Source organism: Lichenostomus cassidix, unplaced genomic scaffold, assembly GCF_008360975.1.
Source record: "Lichenostomus cassidix isolate B80296 unplaced genomic scaffold, HeHo_3.0 HiC_scaffold_46, whole genome shotgun sequence".
NCBI classification, from domain to species: Eukaryota; Metazoa; Chordata; class Aves; order Passeriformes; family Meliphagidae; genus Lichenostomus; species Lichenostomus cassidix.
The window spans coordinates 1,202,166-1,225,667 of record NW_028147597.1 but is presented as its reverse complement, the minus strand read 5'-3'; the positions used below and the strand labels follow the sequence as shown (position 1 = coordinate 1,225,667).

The following is a 23,502-nucleotide window of genomic DNA, read 5'->3' as shown; positions in this document are numbered from 1 at the left end:
ACTGGAGGCACTGGAGGTCAGGGACAGCAACTGGCTCTGGAATGCTCAGGAGATGCTCAGCTTGGGCAGCTCCTGCAGCCCCAGGGCCAGCCCTGCTGCCCAGGACAGCAGCAGAGAGTTGGCCCCAGGGCTCCTCAGGCAACTCCTGGTACCCCAGGGACACAATCACAGAACCACAGGATTAACCAGGGTGGAAAAGACCTTTGAGGCCATCAGGTCCAACCTGTGACCTTACACCAGCTTGTCACTCAGACCATGGCACCAAGTGCCACATCCAATCTTTCCTTAACCAGCTCCAGGTGTCACCGAATCTGCAGGAAAAAAATACAAAAACTATCCAACAACATTTTAATGTTAGAGAGTCAAGGCATTACTTTATTATCTGGCCAGGATGTACCACAGAAATCATCTCATCCACACACAGCCCGGGTGTGCAGAGAGAATCATTCCAGGATAAACAGCTTTTACTCGATTTCTCAGATATTTTATGCAGTAAAAATACATAGGAAAGCATTGGGTCAGTGTTCATTGGTCTAAAGTTGAGCAAACCCCCAGTATTCAGTTTCTCATTGGATCCGAATCTCCTCACCTCTGATGCTAATTAGATTCTTCATTCAGTTTTTCTCATCAGTCCTTTTTCCAGGCCAGGATGTCTTCAGCCCTGCTGGAGGAGCTCTGGGGTAGCTGTTTGTGATATCCACCATGTCCTGTTGATAACCACAATGTCCCAGAGGATGTTCTGTTCATAGTCTTTATCTCTCTGGTTATCTCTGGGGTCACTCCCAATCTGTTGATATGCTGAGTCCACCAGACCTCATCTGGTAGAACAATGTCCTGAAAGAAACCTAAAATTCCTTTTCCAGGGTAAAGACAAACAAAACCTTTGACTGAAGTTATACAAAATTTTTAACCTGATATGTATTCCAACAACACCAAAGAGCCCCTGGGCACACAGTGACATCAGCGACCAGCACAGGTGACAATTGCAGCGGAACGGATTGCTGCACAGGTCACTGAGGGGACAGGGTGATGTCATCAGAGTAATGTCTTCAGAGTGAAATCAGTGACGTTATCAGAGTGACGTCATCAGAGTGACATCCTCAGCAATCAGTGCAGGTGACAATCACAGCAGAACGAAATGCTGTAGGTCACTGAGAGGGGACAGGGTGACACCAGGGTGGCATCAGGGTAGCATCAGGTGGCATCAAAATGGCACCAAAGTGGAGGAAAGTGGCATTAAAGTGACAAAAAATTGCACCAAAATGGCATCAAAATGGCATCAAATGGCATCGAAATGACACCAAATGACAGCAAATGGCAGTAAATGACACCACAGTGACACTAAATGGCACCAAAGTGGCACTAAATGGCAACAAATGGCAAAAAATTACACTAAAGTGACATTAAATGGCACTAAACGGCACTCAAGTGGCACAAAGTGACATTAAGTGGCACTAAATGGCTCTAAATGGCTCTAAATGGCATTAAAGTGACACTAGATGGCACCAGATGGAGCCAAAGTGACACTAAATGGCACCAAAGTCACATCAAATGACACTAAATGGTGTCCAAGTGGCGCTAAATGGCGCTAAATGGCACTAAATGGGACCAAAGTGACACTAAATGGCACCTGAGTGACACCAAATGGCACTAAATGACACCAAGCAGCCCCTGGGCACACAGTGACATCACCAACCAGCACAGGTGACAATGACTGCAGAACAGATTGCTGCAGGTCAGTGAGGAGACAGCAGGTGACATCAAAATGGCACAAAAATGGGGAAAATGGCATTGAAATGACAAAAAATTGCATTAAAGTGATAAAAAATGGCACCAAATAGGATTAAAGTGACACTAAATGGCACCAAGTGACACAAAGTGGCACTAAATGGCACCAAAGTGGCACTAAATTGCACTAAAGGGCAGCAAAGTGGCAAAAAATGGCACTAAATGGCACCAAATGGCACCAAATGGGACCAAAGTGACACTGAATGGCACTGAAATGGCACTAAATGGCATTAAATGGCACTAAATGGCATTAAAGTGACACTAGATGGCACCAAATAGCACTAAAGTGGCATTAAAGTGACATTACATGGCACCAGATGGCGCCAAATTCACGCTAAATGGCACCAAAGTGACAAAAAAGGCATTAAATGGCAACAGAGTGGCACTAAATGTCACTAAAAGTCACTCAAGTGACACTAAATGGCATCAAATGGCACCAAAGTGGCACTAAATGGCAACAAAAAGGTCAAAAATGGCACCAAAGTGGCAAAAAGTGGCACCAAGTGACATCAAATGGCACCGAAATGGCATCAAATGGCACTAAAGGGACACTAAATGACACCAAATGGCACCAAATTGTCCCCAAATGCCACTAGAAGTCACCAAATGGCATCAAATTGTCACGAAATGGCTCCAAAGTTCCATCAAAGTGACACCAAAGTGTCCTCAACACCCCCAATGTCCCCAAATGTCCCCTTCCACCCCAAATTCCCCGATTTCCACCCAAAACTCCCCAATTTCCCCCAACTTCTTCCAATTTTCTTTTATTTTCCCCAATTTTTCCATGTTTTTCCCCAGTTTTCCCCCAAATTTTCCTTTTATTCCCAATTTCCCCAATTTTTCCCATTTTCCTCCATTTTCCCCCAATTTTTCCCATTTCCCCCCACAAATTCCCCAAATTTTCCTCCTTTTTCCCCATTCTATTTGCATTTTTCTCCATTTCCCCCAAATTTGCCCCCAAATTTCCCCCAAATTTTCTCCAAGATTCCCCAAAATTTTGCCTCAAAATTGCCCAGTCTCTCAAATTTTCTGCACTTCCCCCAAATTTTCCCAAAAAAATTCCCCCCAATTTTTCTCAGAATTTTCCTTCAAAATTCCCCCAAACTTTCCCAAGTTTTTCCAAAGTTTTCTCCCAAACTTCCCCAAAATTTCCCTCCAAATTTCCCAAATTTTCCCCAAAATTTCCCCCAAATTTTCCCAAAATTTCCCAGAAATTTCTTTAAAAAATCCCCAAACTTCCCGCATTTTTCCCCCAAAATTTTCACCCAAACTTCCCCAAAAATTCCCCGAATTTCCCCAAAACTTTCCCGAAACTTCTCCAAAATTTCCCCCAAATTTTCCCAGAAATTTCCTTCAATTTTTCCCATTTCTCTCTGAAATTTACCCCAAACTTCCCCAAAATTTCCTCAATTTCCCTCAAATTTCACCCCAATTTTCCCCCAAATTTCCCCTCAAATTTCCCCCATATTTGTCCAAATTTTTCCCAATTTTCCCCCAAATTTCCCTAAAATGTCCCCAATTTTTCCCAAGTTTTTTCCCAAATTTCTTCCAAATTTCCTCAATTCTCAAATTTTCCCAGAATTTTTCTCTGAACTTCCCCCTCAATTTCCCCAATTTTTCCCCAAAATTTTCTCCCAAACTTCCCCAACATTTTCCCGCAATTCCCCAAAATTTCCCCAATTTTCCCAAAATTTCCCCCAAACTTCCATGAAATCTCCCCAAAATTTCCCCCAAATTTCCCTCAATTTCCCCCAAGTTTGCTCCCAAATTTCCCCAGAAATTCCCCAAAATTTCCCTCAAATTTTCCCAACATTTCCCCCCAAATTTTCCCCCATTTTCCCCAAAAATTTCCCCCATTCTCCCCCTATGGAATGTGGAATGGGGGACATGGAATGGGGACATGGGGGCTGTGGGATGGGGTTGTGGGGAGGGACATGAGGGGTGTGGGACATGGAATTGAGGACAGGGGATGGGGGATATGGGGGATCTGGGATGGGAAACATGGAATTGGGACAGGGGGATATGGGGGGTGGGGGATGGAGGATGTGGGATGTGGAACAAGAGGGACACAGAGGAACAGACATGGAAGAGGGGATGTGGGATGGGGGCATGGAATGGCAGACAAGGGGCATGTGGGAGATGGGACATGGAATGGGGACATGGGGGATGGAGGTGGGACATGGGATGGGGACCACAGGATGGGGACAGGGAATGGGGAACATGGGGGATATGGGGGACATGGAATGGGGGAATGGAATGAGGGACATGGGTGACTTGGGGGATGTGGGAGATGAAATGGTGGACATGGAGTGGGGACTTGGGGGATGTGGGATGGATGACAAGGGACACATGGGGGACATGGGGAACATGGGAAAAATGGGATCCATGGAAAGTGGACACGTGTCATGGTTTGACCCTGGCCAAATGCCAGGCACCCATGGCATCTACTCACTCACTCTTCCCTGCCACAGCTGGGCAGAGGAGAGAAAAAAAGTTAATACACACAGGGCTCATGAGTTGAGATAAGGACTGGGAGATGCTCCAGTCCTCTTGAAGAACAGGCTCCTCTTGAAGTTAAAAAGTGAAATTTATTCCTAACAAAGTCGGAGGGAAGACAATGAGAAGCAAAAAAACCCCTCAAATACACTGTTTCCCTGCTCACCCCCTCCCTCCTCCCCACCAGCAGCACAGGGAGACAGGGTTTGGGGGTTTGGTCAGTTCATCACTGAGATCTTCTTCCACTGCTCAGGGAGAGAAGTTTTTTCCTCTGTGTAGCCATGGTGTCCCTCCCACAGGAGGCAGCTCTCTGTGAACTCCTCCACAAGCAGCAGCCCACCTGAACCTGCTGCAACATGAGCTCCTCCCACGGGCAGACAGTCCTCCCAAAACTGCTGCAGTGTTGGTCCCTCATCCACAGGGTGCAGCCCTCCAAGGCCAGGCTGTTCCATCTCAGGAGCAAAGCCTCTCTCTCCACTGGGACTCCCACTGGATCACAGCCTCCTCCAGGCATCCACCTGCTCTGGCATGGGCACCTCCCCACGGGCTGTGGGTGGATCTCTGCATTCCCTATGGACCCCATGGGCTGCAGGGGGACAACCTGCTCCCCTCATGGTCTTCACCACGGCCAGCAGAGGATTGTAAGCTCTGGTGCCTTGAGCACCTCCTTCCCCACCTTCTCCACTCACCTTGGTGTCTCCATGTTGTTTTTCCCTCACATATTCTCATCTCCTCCTCCTTCTCTGGCTAAAAAGAAGTGTGTGCTCACATTGTTTTGATTTCCTCTTAAATATGTTTTCACAGAGGCATAACTGACACCTCTAATTGGCCCAGCCTTGCCCAGCAGTATGTCCATCATCTTCAGAGCCATCAGAGATTGGTTCTACTGGACATGGTGAAAGCTTCCAGAACATTCCCACAGAACACACAGGAGCCATCTATGTGCCTCTCCCCACCCACTAGATAAAACTGGGCTAAGCAAAACCGACTCATGAACACAGGGGTGCATTTGCTCCCAACCCTTCAGCCACTTCTTCAGACCTACCACAACAGCCTTTAAGGTTTTAAATTTCCCCTAGATGCTAAAGATACCTTGCTGATCTTCTGGGCTAAGCAAAACCAACACACTCTGCAGTGTCACAATGTTCTCAGTGATTCTGTGAGGTCTTGTAGTATCTTGAAGGACTCCACGATTCAGTGGGGACCTGCAGTGTCACAAAGGTCTCCATGATTCCATGAGGTCCTGAAGTGTCACAATGGCCACTTGGTTCCATGAGGCTGTGCAATGTCACATTTGCCCCTTGGATCCATGCAGCCCCCAGGGTCACAACAGCCCCTTGGTACCATGGCCTGGGTTTTGGTGGCAGGGGGGCCACAGAGGTGGCTTCTGTGAGAAGCTGCTGGAAGCTTCCACCATGTAGGGCAGAGCCAATCCCTGGTGGCTCCAAAGGTGGACATGCCACTGGCCAAGGCTGGGCCAATTACAAATGATGGTAATGCCTCTGTGATAACAGATTTAAGGAGAAAGAAATAACCAAGAAGTTGTTGCACAGTTGTAATTGTGACCAGAGAAGAGAGGAGTGAGAACATGTGAGGAGAACAGCTCTGCAGACACCAAGGTCAGTGAAGGAGGAGGGGAGGAGCTGCTCCAGGCACAGGAACTGGGATTCCTCTGCAGCCCTTGGTGAAGACCATGGTGAAGCAGCAGTGCCCCTGCAGCTCCTGGAGATCCATGGGGATGCAGAGATCCACCTGCAGCTCCTGGAGATCCACGGGGATGCAGACATCCACCTGCAGCCCATGGAGGAGGAGCCCAGGCTGGAGCAGGGGGATGCCTGGGAGGAGGCTGTGACCCCTGCAGAGAGGGGCTCTGCTGCCCAGCTGGAGCAGCCTGTCCTTGAAGGACTGACCCCGTAGGAGAGTGACCCACACTGCAGCAGGTCTGGGGGACTGTTGCCCGTGGAATGGACTCACATTGCAGCAGTTCACAGGGAGCTGCTGCTGGTGAGATGAACTCACATTGGAGAAGTTCCTGGAGAACTCTCCCGTGGGAGGAACCCCACAGTGCAGCAGGGGAACAACTCCTCTCCCTGAGCAGTGGGAGAAATCTCAGATGATGAACTGACCAGAACTGACCATTCCTGTCTCCCTGCTCTGCTGGGGAGCAGATAGAGCTGGGCAGGAGGGAGAGGTGGGGGGAAGGCACTTTTAAGGTTTTATTTCACTTTTCCTGTTCTGATTTTGTCAGCAATAATTCAATTAATATCTCTAATTTCAGTCTGTTTTTCCCATGACCGTATTTGATGAGGGATCTCTCCCTGTCCTTATCTCAACTCATGAACCCCTCGTTCTATTTCCTCTCCCCTGTGCAGCTGCAGAGGGGAGTGAGAGAGAGGCTTTGATGGGTGCCTGGCATCCAGCCAGCATCAACACACTACACCCTGTATCTTGTACATGTCATGTATACCTGAAAAAATGCTTTGAAGAGAAAAACACACTTATTTTTGAAGATAAAAACATATTTATTATGTCTTTCAATCTTTGTAACATAACCTGGGGTTGTTTTGTTTGGTTTTGTTACTTCAGGCTTCAGACCCATTAATTGCAGTCTAATTGAAGATGTGTTTCATGGCATAGAATAGATGAATCTACCACAGAGAATGAAGTGTCATGGTTTCAAATTAATCCTATTTGGTCTATGAATTGTGGTCCTTATAAACCCACTGTCCAAGGGCTGGGTTTGCAAGCTGGAGTATGAAGCACAGGAAGTTTCTCTGGATAATGCTGCACCCCCATCTCTCCAGATGCAGAAATGGGCCAGAATCCAGCATTTTGAGTGATTTTGGGCTCCTGGCCTTGCCCCAAAGGAGAGACAGGATTTTGCCTGCCTTGTCTGCCTGGAGCAGACAGAACAGGTGGGAAGTGTTTGCAGAGCCCCTGGGAGGGAATATTGGGGTTCCTGTCAGCAGGATCCTTGTGCAGCTCAGGCTGGGTGGGCAGCAGTTCCATCTGCAGCTTCCATGTGCTGCTCCAGCTGCTGCTGCTGGGGACCCTGAGGGAAGAGGCCATGGGAGGGATGGAAATGTTGCATGGACAACTGTGGAGGGGCGGCAGCCCGGTGCCGCCCAATGCGGAATCCCATTGACTGAGGTCAATGTGGCGGAGGCCGGAGCCGCTGAGGACATGATCTCTTGGGGCTCAGTCGAGGCTGAGCCTTGAGCCGCCCTCCCTCCTCCCACAACAAAGTTTTGTGTTGGTTTATAGGTTGAAAGTTTGCTGTACCCCTCCCCTCTCCGCCCCTGTTGCCTCCCTGCTTCTAGCTTGTTCTGTTGCTGTGCTCCCCTGATTGGTTCTATGTATTCCCCTCCCTTGTTGTTTCTAATTTGCTCCCCCTGCTGCCTGTCATGTTTCCCCGGGCCTGATTGGCCCCGCCCCTGCATTCCTGCCCCAGGAAACCCCGGGGCTCCCTTTAACATCTCGGTGCCATCTTGCCCTCGTGGTCAGAGGCTTCGGACCCCGGACCCTACCGGACCTCTGCCCGAGGGCGACAACAGTTCTTCCCCGCTTGCACTTCAAATAAAGGACTGTTGCTGCTCCTTCACGCCTGGGACTGGTCTTATTTCGTGGGGGTCGCCGCCTCATCCTCCTGCCTGCCTGGACTGTTCCCCTACCCTGCAAAGGGTCCCCCCAAATCCAATCGGGGCACCCTGGGATTGGGTAAGCCGCCGTCGGGTGGCTACAGCGAGGGTCGAGCCGCCGACCCCGGGGAAGATACCCGCCTGCTAGCCGGGTTCCCCTGCCTCAAGGAACCGGACAGCCGCAGCGTCCGAGGGCCATTGTCCTCAACGAGGGCAACCTCAGAACACCAAACCACCACAAGTGGCGCCCAACGTCTACCCTCCGGACCTGCCTGCCCCTTTTGGTAAAAAGGGAGGAAGCCGTCGGGACGTCGCTGCTGCAGCGAGTGGAAGCACCTCGGCTCACTGAGAGTGCTCCTCGCTCCGTCGTTCCAGCTCCAGAGCCGCGAAAACCGGAGTCTCCGCTTTGTGTTTGGGTGAGTTGGGGTTTCTGGGGACGGGAGGTCCCTGGGCTCACCTTCTTATTTTAATTTTTCCCTTCGGAGGCTCCGGGCACCAGTTTGTCGGTTGCCCCTCTATTTTTCGGGAGGAGAAATGGGGGGCAAGCTGACAAAACCCCAGCGTGAATTTTATGTTAACGTTAAGTCTTCCCTAACCCTAGCTGATTTTACTTTTTCGTCCACCCGCCTGAAGAGTTTTGTTCGTTTTATTTTTGCCGAAATCCCTAATGTAACCCCCAAGGATGCCCTGTCCTATGCCTTTTGGCGTAGGGTGCGTGCTCTCGTCTTCCACTATCAATCATTAAATGATAAGAGAGCCGCAAAATTTCTAGGGCTCCTTTCTCAAATATTTTTAACTTTCCGTCCCTCCTCGGCCAGACCGGGTGGCACCCCTTCTAACCCTTCCCCATCTTCCCGGTCCCTCTCTAACCCTAGTCCCCGTCCTTCGCGTGATGTCCGCGGCAGCCCAGAAGGTCCACGGACCCGGGGTTCCCACCTGGTCCCTGGCGCCCCCTCGGACATTACTAACCCCGTCAGAGAAGGAGGCACGCGACCCTTCTCCGGCACCCCTTCCCCCTGCCGTCCTGAACCCTCTGCCCCAGTTAATGCCTTCCCTGCTAGTCCCCGCACCCGCCGCGTCCATTTTAGTGTCCCCGAGGAGCCACAAAAAGGGGGTGGCGAGCGCCAAAATGGCGCCGGCCGCGTGGCGTCCTCTCCTTTTTTCCCGCCGCGTCATGCTTCTTTTCCGGCTGCCCCACCGGAACCTTACCCTAACCCCTCCCCCTGGGCGACCGCGTCACCGTCGTACGGGCACACCCCCTCCTCGAGTCTCTCCACCCCCACGTCCAACCCCTTTCTCCAAACCCCTCCTACTTCCCCTCCCCTACCTAAGCCCCACCTTTTCCTCGACTCCTCCCCGGAACCTCAGTCGGTAACCCCTCCCAGTGTTCCTCCCCTCCATAATCCCCTCCCCCTGGAGGCGGGTCTCCAGAGTTCCCACGGCTCCACTTCCGGTCTGTACCGGAAGGACGCCATCTTGGATGGTCCTCCCACGGTCTCTGACCGGAAGGAGGCCATCTTGGGTGCGTCCTCCGGTGCGGTCCGGAACGGGCAGCCAACCGATGTGGGCCCGGAAGACCTCCAGGCCCCCTTCGCAGCACCTGTCCGCGTTTCCTGGTCAGGTAATCGCCCTGTGTACGAGCCCTTCGACCGTGCCGTGCTCAAGGACCTGGCCAAATCACAAAAAGAATTTGGTCGGGACTCCACCTATTTTAAAGCAGTGCTTCACGCCACCCTCACCGGCGTCCCTCTAACCCCCAGTGACATAAAATTAATAATGTCGTGTCTACTCACTCCCGTGGAATACCAAGAATGGGAAGATGAGTGGAAGCGACAAATTCGGGAGTTAGAGCCACTGCTTCCTGGGCACGGTACGCCGAACGGCCCGACCTTTGACCTTTTAGTGGGCGAAGGAGATTACTTTAAGCCTGAGCGGCAGGCTAGAGAAATCCCCGTTGACATCCTGATCTCGCTAGCTGGTGCTGCAGAACGGGTCCTTCTTGGTATCCCTCCAGGGGATGCCCCAACTGTCCCATACTTAGAGATTTTCCAGGGCCCCGAAGAATCCTTCGTCACATTCGTCGATCGATTGAAGGCAGCAATCGACCATCAGGTGCCGGACCACAAAATCAGAGACCAGCTGCTAGTGGACGGCGCCATCACCAGAGCCAATGTGATTTGCAAGGAGATCATCCTCGCTCTGCCCCATGACCCGCGCCCTACCATCGCGCAGATGGTCAGCGCCTGCCGGCGGCTTGCAGCCGTCAAGGCTCTCAATTCCAGCAATTCCCAGGCGCTGGCCATCCGCGGTCCCTGCAGCCCCTACACAACATGCAACCGCTGCGGGAAGAGGGGCCACTATGCTGCCGACTGCCCAACTCCCATCGAGGAAATCTCTAAGTTTTCCCATTCTCCTGCCCCTGCCTGTGCCCAGCGCCCTCCCCCCTCTTCCCTTCGTGACCCTACCCCCTTCTCACCTTCCTTCCCTGCTGGCCAGGGAAACTAAACACGCAGCGTGAGATGCCGGCCTCACGCTGCAGCGCACCGGCCGGCCTCGACCCGGGCGATTTCCACCCTGCTCGGGTCGCAGTGGACTCAACTCTCTCCGGACTAGACTTTTCCATTTTATACTTGCATAGCGACTTCCCTGACTCTTCTGTGTTCTTCCAGGTGCAGAAGAAGGACCCGAGGGACTTTCCATCGTCCCTTCTCTAGTCAGAGTGGACCGGACTGGACTCTTTCCAGCTCAGGTTTTGGTAGCCGACCCCCCTCTTAATCTCTCGCAGGAACAGGTCATCGCGCGAGTCAAGGTCGTTCCACACCACGCTTCCTTTGCGGATCATCCGCTTGTTACCTGGTCCGAAACGGTAGGATCAAACAGGCCAATGCTCACTTGCCGCCTTTTTCCGAAAGGGGGATCTCGCGTCCAACTTTCGGGCATGTTGGACACCGGGGCAGACGTCACGGTCATTTCCTCATCTAATTGGCCGTTGGCGTGGGCCAAGGAGCCTGTGGCAGAGTCTATTAGAGGTGTGGGAGGATATACCCCCGCGGAGCGGAGCTCAGCTCCTATTTGTATTGAAGGACCAGAGGGCCGCATTGCCACCGTGCGCCCATTTATCATCAATGCTGGGTTTAACCTGTGGGGAAGGGACACCATGTCTCAGTGGGGTACCCGGGTCGAATTGGCACCAACCCAGGGTTTTTGCTAGGGGCCACTGCAGAGCGCCCAACCCAGGCTCTGAATTGGAAAACCAACACCCCTGTCTGGGTTGAACAGTGGCCCCTCCCCATCCATAAATTAAGAGCGCTCGAGCAGCTCGTGAAGGAGCAACTGGACAGGGGGCACATCGTGCCTTCTACCAGTCCGTGGAACTCTCCCGTCTTTGTGATCAAGAAGGCGGGAGGGACAAAATGGAGGCTCCTTCAGGACCTGAGAAAAATCAATGAGGTCATTGAAGACATGGGCCCCCTCCAACCAGGTTTACCCTCCCCTTCAATGCTCCCGCGGGACTGGAAGATAGCAGTGGTGGACATAAAAGACTGCTTCTTCCAGATCCCCCTACACCCTGATGATGCGCCCAGGTTTGCCTTTTCTGTCCCCTCTACCAACAGGGTTCGCCCAATGCGACGCTACCACTGGAAGGTGCTTCCCCAAGGGATGAAAAATTCCCCCACCATCTGCCAGTGGTATGTCGATCGCATTCTGTCACTGGTGAGAGAGGCAGCAACAGAGTCAATCATCGTCCATTATATGGATGATGTATTGGTCTGTTCTCCCACCGATTCCATCTTAAGGACAGTGCTTTCTAAGGTCGTGGGGGCTCTAGAAAGCATGGGCTTTGAGATTCAGCCCGACAAAGTGCAGGTGACAGCGCCGTGGAGGTACCTTGGTGCAAAAATAGAGGAGAGAACCATCCGACCTCTCCCAATTAAAATTGTCGACAATCCTTCTACCCTGCAGGAACTCCATCAGCTGTGTGGAGCAATCAATTGGATTCGGCCCTTGATTGGTATACCGACAGACGACTTGACTCCCCTGTTTTCTTTGCTCTGCGGAGACCGTGACCTGAACAGTCCCAGGACCCTCACTCTGGCGGCGCGGCAAGCCATTGTGAAGGTACAAAACCGCCTGCAAATGTGCCACATTCACCGATGTGACCCCAAATTACCAATTAATTTGGCCATAATGGGAAAAATGCCACATTTGTTTGGGCTCATCTTTCAATGGGATGATGAGGACACGGAGGACATGTGGAAGCTCCTCATCATTGAGTGGGTCTTCCTGCCTGCGTTGTCCCCCAGAGTTTTGGTCACGCCACAGGACAAGATGGCGCAGCTCGTTAGACAAGCGAGGTCCCGTCTTGCTGTTCTGGCAGGGTGCGATTTCAAGTACATCCATGCTCCAACTGATTCGAAATCATTCGAATTTGTTTTCCAAAAAAGTGAGGAGATGCAAATGGCTTTGGAGTCTTTCCCCGGCCAGGTGGTAACCTGGTACCCAAGACATAAAATATTCTCAATTTCTGAACTCAAAATTGTTTGTGGTAGGGTCCGAAGTATGAAACCCCTCGACGCCGTGACATTTTTCACTGATGGCTCAGGCGTCTCTGGCAAATCAGCAATCGCCTGGTGGAACCCCTCGACAGAGCGATGGGAAAGCAATGTCAAAGTGGTTTCTGGGTCCGCTCAGGTGGCCGAGCTTGCAGCCGTCGTCAGGGTGTTCGAGCGCTTTCCCGGCCCCCTCAATCTAATTACAGATTCGGCCTACGTTGCGGGGATTGTCTCCAGGGCTGAGGACAGTTGGCTGTCCGGCTCCTCCAACCCTCAAATTAATAACTTGATCAAGCGGCTACAGATAGCCATTTCCCAGCGTGATCAACCCTATTATGTCATGCATGTACGATCGCACACTGACCTTCCGGGTCCCATAACGGAAGGGAACAGAGTAGCTGACACGCTCGCTGCACCTGTGCATGTTGCCAACGTGCCCGACCGATTCCAACAGGCATCGTTGAGTCATGCACTTTTTCACCAAAATGTCCAGGCCTTGATGCGAATGTTTGAAATAACAAAGGACCAAGCCAAGGCCATTGTGGCAACCTGTCCCCAATGTCAACCCTCGGCATAACATCAATGGGATCGGGAATCAATCCCAGAGGGCTTAACAGTGGGGAGCTCTGGCAGACTGATGTGACCCATGGTCCTGATTTCGGCCGCCAAAAGTTCGTGCATGTGAGTGTAGACACCTTTTCAGGTGTGATTTTTGCCTCCGCGCACTCGGGTGAGAAGGCGAAGGATGCGATTTCGCACTTCCTGCAGGCCTTCGCCGTCCTGGGCATTCCCCGAGAAATTAAGACGGACAATGGCCCATGCTACATCTCAGGGCCACTGAAGAGGTTCTTCCTCCAGTGGGGGATTTCCCATACCACCGGGATTCCCCACTCAGCAACGGGTCAGGCCCTGGTGGAAAGAGCCCACCAGTCCCTCAAGAGGGTGCTGCTTCAGCAAAAAGGGGGCCCTGAAACAGAGACCCCGGCAAATCGGCTCGCCAGGGCTCTTTTTACTCTAAATTTTCTCAATTGCTCTGATAAAGAGCCGGACCCCCCGGTGGTTCGCCACTTTGCCAACCACACGCGAGCCAAGCTGAAGGAGCGTCCTCTTGTCCTGATTAGAGAACCGGACTCCCTCAAAATCATCGGTCCCTTTCCGCTTGTCATCTGGGGGCGTGGCTATTGCTGCGTCTCCACTCCGGAAGGGCCGAGGTGGGTCCCAGGGAAATTTGTCAAGCCATTCTTGAAAGCAGGACCCCTTTCACCGCGGGCGGTGAAGAAGGACGTGACAGAAGCCCAATGGCGTCGAAAGAAGAAGAACTCCTCGCCGCCATCATCTCCTCCAAGGCTGCGTCCACGTCCAGTCCGCAAGGTCGCCTCATGCTGCAGTCTAGTCCAGGAGATCCCTGAGCCAGCTTCCCACTCTCCTTCCCCCACTTCCCTATGGCCTTTCCTCTTCCCCTTCCTTTCCCATCCCCAACCTGATTGCTTTCGTTAATATGTTTGCTCCCCACCCCGCAGGAGCCAGACCTGCCAACATGCTGCGCCTCCTGCTGCTCCTTTCGATCACCTGCAGTCCAAGCCGCGAGTGGGTCATGAGACAGCCAGCCGCCAATGTTTGGGTGACCCTGGCCAAGGCGATGGGGAGTGATCATCTTTGTATGTCGACGGATGTGGTCCAAAACCCGCTCTCATCTTCTTTAGTGGGAGTCCCAGTCCAGGTAGAAGACTACCCACGTCCCCTTGTAGAATTATGGGAATCGACCCATCAATTGCAAGCAGACTTCTTTGAGTATGTATGGGACCACTTGTTGATCAAGATCCCTCTGCCCATCCAGAACCCCCTTGCCCTTTGGGGGAAGTGGGTAATGGGTTTGGCGCCGATGGACCGAGAGCCCCAAGAGCTTCAGCTTTTGGGCTCGCTGAAAGTTCCCTTTTGTGTGCACTTCGGCTACGATCCAAGTAAGGCACACAACAAGGAAATTTACCAGGGCCTGAGACAAGGCAATGAAAATTATATTGCAAAGAATTGGTGCGCCCAAATTGCCCATCTAGAATCGCCTTCATCTCCGGATTTGGCTTACCCTCACCCAATTCGGCTCCCTAAGGGGATTTTCTTGGTCTGTGGGGAACGTGCCTGGACGGGAATCCCCTCCCATCTCGTAGGAGGACCTTGCACCTTTGGCCGTCTGACCCTGGCGACACCCAACATGACCCTCCTCCCGGAGTGGTCCAACAATTCGGTCGCAAAACCATACAATTTTGATGATTGCAGCACAGAAATTTATCATTGGTCGAAAGGAAAACGCATTGCTGTATCTGCCTTTCTGCCTTGGGTTGCTGCGGCCAAGGCCTTGGGAGAGTTAGGCAATCTGGAATGTTGGGTGGTGAGACAGGCACAGTTGACATCAGAGGCCATTGTAGGTATCCTACACGATGTGGAAGTCACTAAAGCAGCGACTTTGCAAAATCGAGCGGCAATAGACTTTCTCCTCCTCGCACATGGCCACGGTTGCTAGCAGTTCGAAGGGCTGTGCTGTTTCAACTTATCATCGAAAAGCCGCTCCATCCACCAACGGTTGCAAGACATGAATGCTCTGCTTTCTGACATCACCTTCGAGTCCAGCCGTTGGTTTGAAGATACAGTCGATGGAGTCAAAAAGGCGGTGAATTCGACCATATCAACGGTCAAAGGATGGGCCCACAAAGCTCTAGACGGACTTGGACTGCCGGGGTGGGGGGTCTCTTTGTTGAAAGATTTTTTCCTTATTTTAGTTGCTCTATTATTAATTACCGCTTCCTTAGCATTGTTTAAGCGATGTTTAATTAAACAATTTCCCTCCTTATTTAGTAAAGATAGGGGAGGTGTGGAGGGGCGGCAGCCCGGTGCCGCCCAATGCGGAATCCCATTGACTGAGGTCAATGTGGCGGAGGCCGGAGCCGCTGAGGACATGATCTCTTGGGGCTCAGTCGAGGCTGAGCCTTGAGCCGCCCTCCCTCCTCCCACAACAAAGTTTTGTGTTGGTTTATAGGTTGAAAGTTTGCTGTACCCCTCCCCTCTCCGCCCCTGTTGCCTCCCTGCTTCTAGCTTGTTCTGTTGCTGTGCTCCCCTGATTGGTTCTATGTATTCCCCTCCCTTGTTGTTTCTAATTTGCTCCCCCTGCTGCCTGTCATGTTTCCCCGGGCCTGATTGGCCCCGCCCCTGCATTCCTGCCCCAGGAAACCCCGGGGCTCCCTTTAACATCTCGGTGCCATCTTGCCCTCGTGGTCAGAGGCTTCGGACCCCGGACCCTACCGGACCTCTGCCCGAGGGCGACAACAGTTCTTCCCCGCTTGCACTTCAAATAAAGGACTGTTGCTGCTCCTTCACGCCTGGGACTGGTCTTATTTCGTGGGGGTCGCCGCCTCATCCTCCTGCCTGCCTGGACTGTTCCCCTACCCTGCAAAGGGTCCCCCCAAATCCAATCGGGGCACCCTGGGATTGGGTAAGCCGCCGTCGGGTGGCTACAGCGAGGGTCGAGCCGCCGACCCCGGGGAAGATACCCGCCTGCTAGCCGGGTTCCCCTGCCTCAAGGAACCGGACAGCCGCAGCGTCCGAGGGCCATTGTCCTCAACGAGGGCAACCTCAGAACACCAAACCACCACAGACAACACCATGTCAATCCTTGCAAAAAGCCTTTCCAGTTTTCCCTTGGATCTGAGATTCCAGGGCCCACAGCTGGGCTTCAGAGTTCTACTGATTTTTATTTTTCAGGTTTTTGAGCAGAGCTCTGAATTGGGCATCTCTTGTCATTCCTGCTGCTCTTCTGACCTGAAAAAGGACCTGTGCTCCTGTGAGCCACATCCTGAAGGGTGGTTGGCAACCATGGAATCCTCTGGGAAAGCACTTGATTGACTTGAGTACCCTGGCTGGAAAGCTCAGCCTGAGGAAATAACTGTTCCAGCTGCCTCTGTGTGTGTCCAGCTCCTCACAGCTGAGTCCCTGAACACACACACTGGTTTTTAGGGGTTTATTTTTCCCTCCTGTTTGCTTGGAGGTGATGTTGGGATCCTTTAGAACAACATCTGACCAGCTCCTGCTGCATCCTGTTTTATTCTCTCTTCTTTGGAGTTGACCTGCTGGGTTTGACATGAAAATTGGTGGTGTCTCCTCATTCTTCCCTCCACCATCAACTGTAACTTGTATTAAACAGTGAAAACTGCCTCGCTTATCTGGTGGGGAGGACATGAGTGGAGAAAGTTAAGAAGATTTGTTTTCATGGGCCTTGTGACAGTAAAGAAAAATGAGGTTTGTCATTTTGATGTGATGCTGTGTATTGGGATTTGTGGGATTATTTTGTGGTGTTGTTGTTACTATTTATTAGTATTACTCACTAGTTTTATACTTCTAAATCTTACATTATTAATAGTGACTGGATGTCTGTCAGAGGCTAAAATAGTTCATGCCTCAAACATTGATACAAAGTTTTGCTCATTATAACAAAAACTGTATAAAGAAGCCATTATCAAAGAAGCATCCCTGAAGATACCTGACTGGGACTTTGGACTGAGAGTCAAACTGCTGAGATTAGATAAAGAGAAACCTATTATTCATTCATCTCAGGCTGAGGGAAAGGAATGCATCCACAAAGGCCAAAGCCACCACCTGCACTGAGAATCACCCCTGGCTGAGTATTGGGGTGGGCGAGAGCACAGCTTACAGAATCCAGGTTTGCACAAACTTCCCCCCCAGCTGAGGTGGAGGGGGGAGAAGGTTTGGGGTGTGTGGTGTAACCTCTGGTCAGAGGCAATGAACACCCATCCATCCTCTGTCACACAAACTGCCCAGCTGTGGAACCCCCAACCCCACAGACCACATCCACAGGACTTTCATGTGAGAGGAGCTGAGGGGGAGTCACAATCCATCAAAGACCCCCAAAGTGCTAGGCCTTGCACCACAGGAGTGCAGGTGATGCAAGCAGAGTCTGCTGCTAGAGACTGCCCCCTCCCCTGGGGGGACATGCCTGGACATTGCCCCTGGCCTGAGTGTATATTAACCCAAGGCATTCTGTGCTTTTGGGGGGACCATCACCAGCAAGAAGACCAGCTGGAGAGGATCAATGCAACATTGTTGGGATCCACAGATGGTGATATTTTCTTTATTCTGTCTCTGTCACCCTCTTTCTGTCCCCCCCACCTCTTTTCCTACTTTTCCTTTTCTCTCTTTTCCTCTCTCTCTCTCATATTTACTATCAAATAAAACCCATACTATTGACTGGAATATGGTCTTGTTTGCACCTTAATTCAGGCAGAGGTATTTCCAAAGAACCTGAATAATTGGATCTTAACAGGGCCTCGTGAAACTAAGAGAACCATAGTGACACTGCATGGCACCATAGAGCCAAGGGGCATTGTGAGACTGTGAGGCTAAATGGAGCCAAAGAGTTAATTCTGACACAGCCAGGCCTTACATAACCAAGGGGATGTTGTTATACTGCAGGGACTCGTGGAACTTGGGGAACAACTGTGACACTATGGTGCCTCAGGGAACCAATGGGCCATTATGATCCTTTGGGGCCTCATGTACCTCAGAGGCCACTGTGACACAGCAAGGTGTTGTGAAACTAAGGGGACACTTGTGACACTGTGGGGCCACATGGAATCAAGAAGACCATTGTGACACAGCAGGATCTTGTGTAACCATGGGTCCATTGTAACACTGTGCAACCAAGGAGTCCATTGTGGTACTCTGGGGCCTCATGGAATCAAGAAGAGCATTGTGACACTGTGTGACCTTCTGGATAAAAGGAGTCAATGGTGACACTGTGGGACCTCATGTAAAGATGGGGCCATTGTGACATTTGAGGGCTCCATGGAACAGAGGGGCAAATGTTACTCTGTGGGGCTTTGTGGAACCATGGAGATCACTGTGACACTGCAGGACCTCATAAAACCAAAGGGTCATTGCTACACTGTGGGGACTCATGGAATGAAGGAAACAATTTTGACACTGTGGTGCCCAATCAGACCAATTGGCCATTTTGGCCATATGGAACCAATGAGACCATTGCTGCACTGTGAGACCTCAGGGAACCAAGGGGCCTTTGTGACATTTTGGAGCCCCATGGAAACCTGGAGAGCATTGTGACATTCTAGAGCCTCATGGAACCATGTTGACAGCAGGTTGGCTGCAAGTATGAATCTGCTGGAGGGTAGTAGGGCTCTGCAGAGGGACCTGGACAGGCTGGATCCAGGGGCCAAATCCAACAATGTCAGGTTTAACCAGACCAAGTGCCAGGTCCTGCACTTTGGCCACAACAACCCCTGCAGTGCTACAGGCTAGGGACAGAGTGGCTGGACAGTGGCCAGGCAGAAAGGGACCTGGGGGCACTGATGGACAGCAGGCTGGACATGAGCCAGCAGTGTGCCCAGGTGGCCAAGGAGGCCAATGGCAGCTGGCCTGGATCAGGAATGGTGTGGCCAGCAGGAGCAGGGCAGTGATTCTTCCCCTGTACTCGGCACTGGTGAGGCCTCACCTCGAGTGCTGTGTCCAGTTCTGGGCCCCCAGTTTAGGAAGGACATTGAGGGGCTGGAGTGTGTCCAGAGAAGGGCAACAAGGCTGGGGAAGGGTCTGGAACACAAGTGCTGTGAGGAGTGGCTGAGTTTGGAGCTGGGGTTGTTTATCCTGGAGAAGAGGAGGCTCAGGGCAGGCAAGGTGGTGTTAGGCCTGACTTGATTTCAAATGTCTTTTCCAGCCTTGTTGATTCTGTGATTCTCTGAAAGCACCCTTGAAGCAGTTGCAGGATGAACTCTGGGCCTCTTCTTCTGAAGGTCCAGCAGCCCATGGCCCTTAGCTTCTCCCCACAGGCCCCAAAGCCCATCCTGTCAGTCCTGCAGAGCCTCTCCAGCTCCTCCTCACTGCCCCACAACAGGGAGCCTCACAGCCACACACAGCAGTCCAGATGTGCCCCCCTGGCCTGTGCTGCCTCTGGCAAGGGAACAGCACGAGGCACTGCAGGACCCTGCAGACAATCCATGAAGCACTTGTAGGATGATCCTGCTCACCAAGGGATGTTCCCATGGTGCCAAGTCAGGAACTGAAATGGGGAGTAGGGCCAGAGAGGAAAGGGCAAACAGGGATGGGCTGTTTGCAGGGGAGGGCAAGAGGAAGAAATGTGGATGAGGAAGGAGGAAAGAAAGCAAAGGTGAAGCAAAGGAAATGCTCAGGGCTGTTTGGGGGTGGCTGCCAGGCAGCCCTGGCTCTGAGCAACAACATCTGCAGTGGGACAGGAAACTCACAGCTCATGGGAACAAACTTTCTGGCTGACTTCAGAGGTCACAACAAAGCTGAGTGGTTTCCCTCCCATCCCCAGCCCTTGCTGGCCCCCAGGGCTGATGGTGTTTGTGCTCACTCAGGTTCATCTCCCCACACCAACAGCATGGGGTGCTCACGCCTGCTGTGTGCAATGCAAACAGGGCTCCTGAGCCAGTGCTGCTGTGTCTCTGCCTGGAAGGATCAAGCAGCTCTGGGAGCTGGGGGAGAGGCCAGGGCTGCCAAGGGGGGATGTTGTTGGCAGCTCCATGAGGACGCTCTGGGACGCTGCCCTGGGCTGTCCAGCACAGTGGGGATGGATCAGCCCCTGCTCTGCTGCTCCTTCCCGGCTCCCCCAGGGACCTTGCAGAGCCCCAGCCATGCTGTTTGCCCCCAGCCTGCCCATGGCCACCCTGCAGCTGCTCACGGGGGTTTTCTCTGCTCAGCATTGGCCTGGGCGTGTTCTGGAGAGAGCCTGGGCAAGGAGCCTCGAGCCCCCAGGCCCTGCCCTGAGGCGTCAGCTGTGCCCCAGCAGTGCCCATGGCCTGTCCCTGCTGCAGCCCCGGCACTGCCACCCCCAGCACTGGCAGCGACCCCGAGAGCACTCAGGCCCTACAGCAACACGAGGGGCAGCAGGGCAGCGGGGCAGTGGCACGGGAGCACTGGCAACACCAAGTGCTGCTGCTCCTTGGCACAGCTGCTGTGCCACCCCTGATCTGCCCCAGCTCTGCACACAGACATTGCTGCTGCAGCTCCACAGAAGGAAGCAAAGGGGATCTCTGGTGAAAACTTGGCTGGGAGACCCTTTAGTTTGTTTAAAGCCATCAAGAGCACAACTGCTCATTGACAGAGACTGTGGGTCACGGCAAAGATGGAGAAAAGCAACATGAGGATTGGCACAGTGATCTTTATTAGTGGATATTGAAAAATTGAAACGAAGTAAAAAAAATCCACAACCAAACCAACAAGAGCTATCAAATATGACTCATATCACAAGTGATTTGCAGAAAATGGCAACCATTTTAATGTTTCTGAAATCGTCCAGTCATTAGTCTCCACACTGCAGCCTTGAGCTCCTGGTTCCTCAGGCTGTAGATTAGGGGGTTCAGTACTGGAGGCACCACGGAGTACAGAACTGACACTGCTAGATCCAGGTGTGGGGAAGAGATGGAGAGAGGCTTCAGGTAGGTAAAAAAGCCAGTGCTGATAAACAGGGAAACCACGACAAGGTGAGGGAGGCATGTGGAAAAGGCTTTGTGCCTTCCCTGCTCAGAGGGGATCCTCAGCACAGCCCTGAAGATCTGCACATAGGAGAAAACAATGAACACAAAACAACCAAAAGCTAAAAAGGCACTAACAATGAGAAACCCAAGTTCCCTGAGGTCGGAGTGTAAGCAGGAGAGCTTGAGGATCTGTGGGATTTCACAGAAGAACTGGCCCAGGTCATTGCCCTGGCACAAGGGCAGGGAAAATGTATTGGCTGTGTGCAGCAGAGCGTAGAGAAAGCCACTGGCCCAGGCAGCTGCTGCCATGTGGGCACAAGCTCTGCTGCCCAGGAGGGTCCCATAGTGCAGGGGTTTGCAGATGGACACATAGCGGTCATAGCTCATGATGGTGAGGAGGGCAAGCTCTGACCCAAGGAAGAAGACAAATAGAAACACCTGTGCAGCACATCCTGAGTAGGAGATGTCCCTGGTGTCCCAGAGGGAATTGTGCATGGCTTTGGGGACAGTGGTGCAGATGGAGCCCAGGTCAGCCAGGGCCAGGTTGAGCAGGAAGAAGAACATGGGGGTGTGCAGGCGGTGGTTCCAGGCTACGGCGCTGATGATGAGGCTGTTGGCCAGGAGGGCAGCCAGGGAGATGCCCAGGAAGAGGCAGAAGTGCAGGAGCTGCAGCTGCCGTGTGTCTGCGAATGGCAGGAGGAGGAAGTGGCTGATGGAGCTGCTGTTGGACATTTTTAGCATCTGGCCATGGGGACCTGGTCAAGGAGGCGAACATGATAATTCAGGGTAGAGTTTTCTGAGCAATGTCCAAGCCCTTTCTCCCAGCCCTGCCCCTCCCACACTGTGCCACCCAATTTCCCTTTTCTCAGAGCTCTTCCTCCAGCCCCATGCCTGGAGCTCTGCTGGGATCTGGCCCTGTCGCTGTGACAAGCAGTGGCTCTGCCCATGGACACCGAGGAGTCAGCTCTGCTCTGCAGCAGTGGTCATGGCAATGGGGGACAGGGACCAGTCCTGGGCTGGACTTCATCAGACCAAACTGCCCCTAAGGCAGAGGAGCTTGGCAGCATCTCCTGTCCCAGGGCTAAGGAACAGTGACAGCCAAAGGCAGTTTGAGAGGATTTCCTGCTGTGCTCAGGGAGAACAGAGAGAACTGTGCAAGGCAAGAGGATTGGCTGTAACTCAGTGAAGGGTGAGGGGAGCTGCTCTGGTGCTCCATCTGTTCCCAGCTGCCCTTTCTGAGATCAAGGGCACTCACTGTGTTCCCCTGAAAATCACCCTGACACAGCTGAGAGCAGAGGGACTCACAGCAGAGCCAAATGGCTCAGCCTTTCTCAGAGTCTCAGCCCCACTGCTGGCCAAGGACACTCCTGTCCCCCAGTGTCCCCTGGAAGTTAGCTCACAGCTTGGATGGACACCCCAAGGACACACCAAGGGTCCTGGCCATGGAACTGCTTGAGGAGAGTCATTTCATTGCCAGCCTGCCAGCCTGCCCTGCCCAGAGCTGCCCAGGGCAGAGGGAGCTGAGACACCTCATTGCTGTGCTCACCCTGCACAGGAGGAGCCCCAAGGGCTGCGCCTGACCCTGCAGCTACAACTGCCATTGCCAGAGAGCCTGTCAGCAATGCCAGGAGCAGCTGAGCAAGGCAAGGAGAGATACAGCCAAGCCCTGAGGAAAAGCCTTTCCCTGCCCAGCCCTGCACAGCCCCTCGCAGGCAGCAGCAGTGCAGGACAGTCGCCCTCAGGCCCTGGTCAGCAGGCAATGGGCAATGGCAGGAGAGATGCCCTTCATCTCTGGTGCTGCTCTGCCGGCCCAGGAGGGGACTGAGGGCCCCGAGCCCCCGGGCTGAGGGCTGTGCTGGCTGCCAGGGGACACAAGAGCTCTGCTGCTCAGGGCAGCTGGCAGATCCCCTGCCCTGACAAAGAGCCCTCACGGCTGCAGGAGCTGCTCTGCAGGACAGCCCTGGGCACCCCTGGCTGCACCCCCACCTTCCCAGCCTGCAGCCATCCCTGGCAGCAGGAGCTGTCCTGCCCTGTCCCTCTGACAGTGCCCAGGGCAGCCCCGCTCTGCAGCACATCCTCCCCCAAACCAGAAATACCAGCAGAGCCATCCTTACAGTCATATCAGTGCTGTCATGTGTCAGCTTTAGGAGATCCCTGCAGCCAGAGACTTACTGTGTCAGAAGCTGTGAAGATTTCTCCATGAATAAGCTCAGAATTGTCCTTCCAGTCGCTTTAAGCCTCTGTCTGTTTCACTCATCTCAGGTACCTGCAGGCAGCGCCCTCAGCCCTGCTGGGCTGGGAGAGAAACTGCTCCTCAGGAGAAATGTCTTTTTGAAGCTCTTCTTGGTTGCCAGGAGTTCCCTCTGTGCCAGGAGCCCAGCCCAGCTCAGCAGCACAGCAACAGCACAAGGACTGTAATGAGCCTCTCGGAGCATTGGTGTTGTTTACATCAGACACAGTCCCTGAGAGAATGTTCAAAACACTTCTCAAGAACTCAGATTCAAACTCCAAAGT

The 23,502-nt window shown here is 52.8% G+C and overlaps 1 protein-coding gene across 1 annotated transcript; it reads right to left on the bottom strand.

Moving 5' to 3' along the window:
* Window positions 1-20,721: 20,721 nt before the first annotated feature.
* On the bottom strand, window positions 20,722-21,816 carry LOC146421905 (olfactory receptor 14A16-like). The gene has a single exon (XM_085046910.1). It carries the CDS (start codon window positions 21,727-21,729, stop codon window positions 20,788-20,790), a length of 942 nt encoding a protein of 313 aa, XP_084903036.1. The 5' UTR covers window positions 21,730-21,816; the 3' UTR covers window positions 20,722-20,787.
* Between the last annotated feature and the right edge of the window lie 1,686 nt (window positions 21,817-23,502).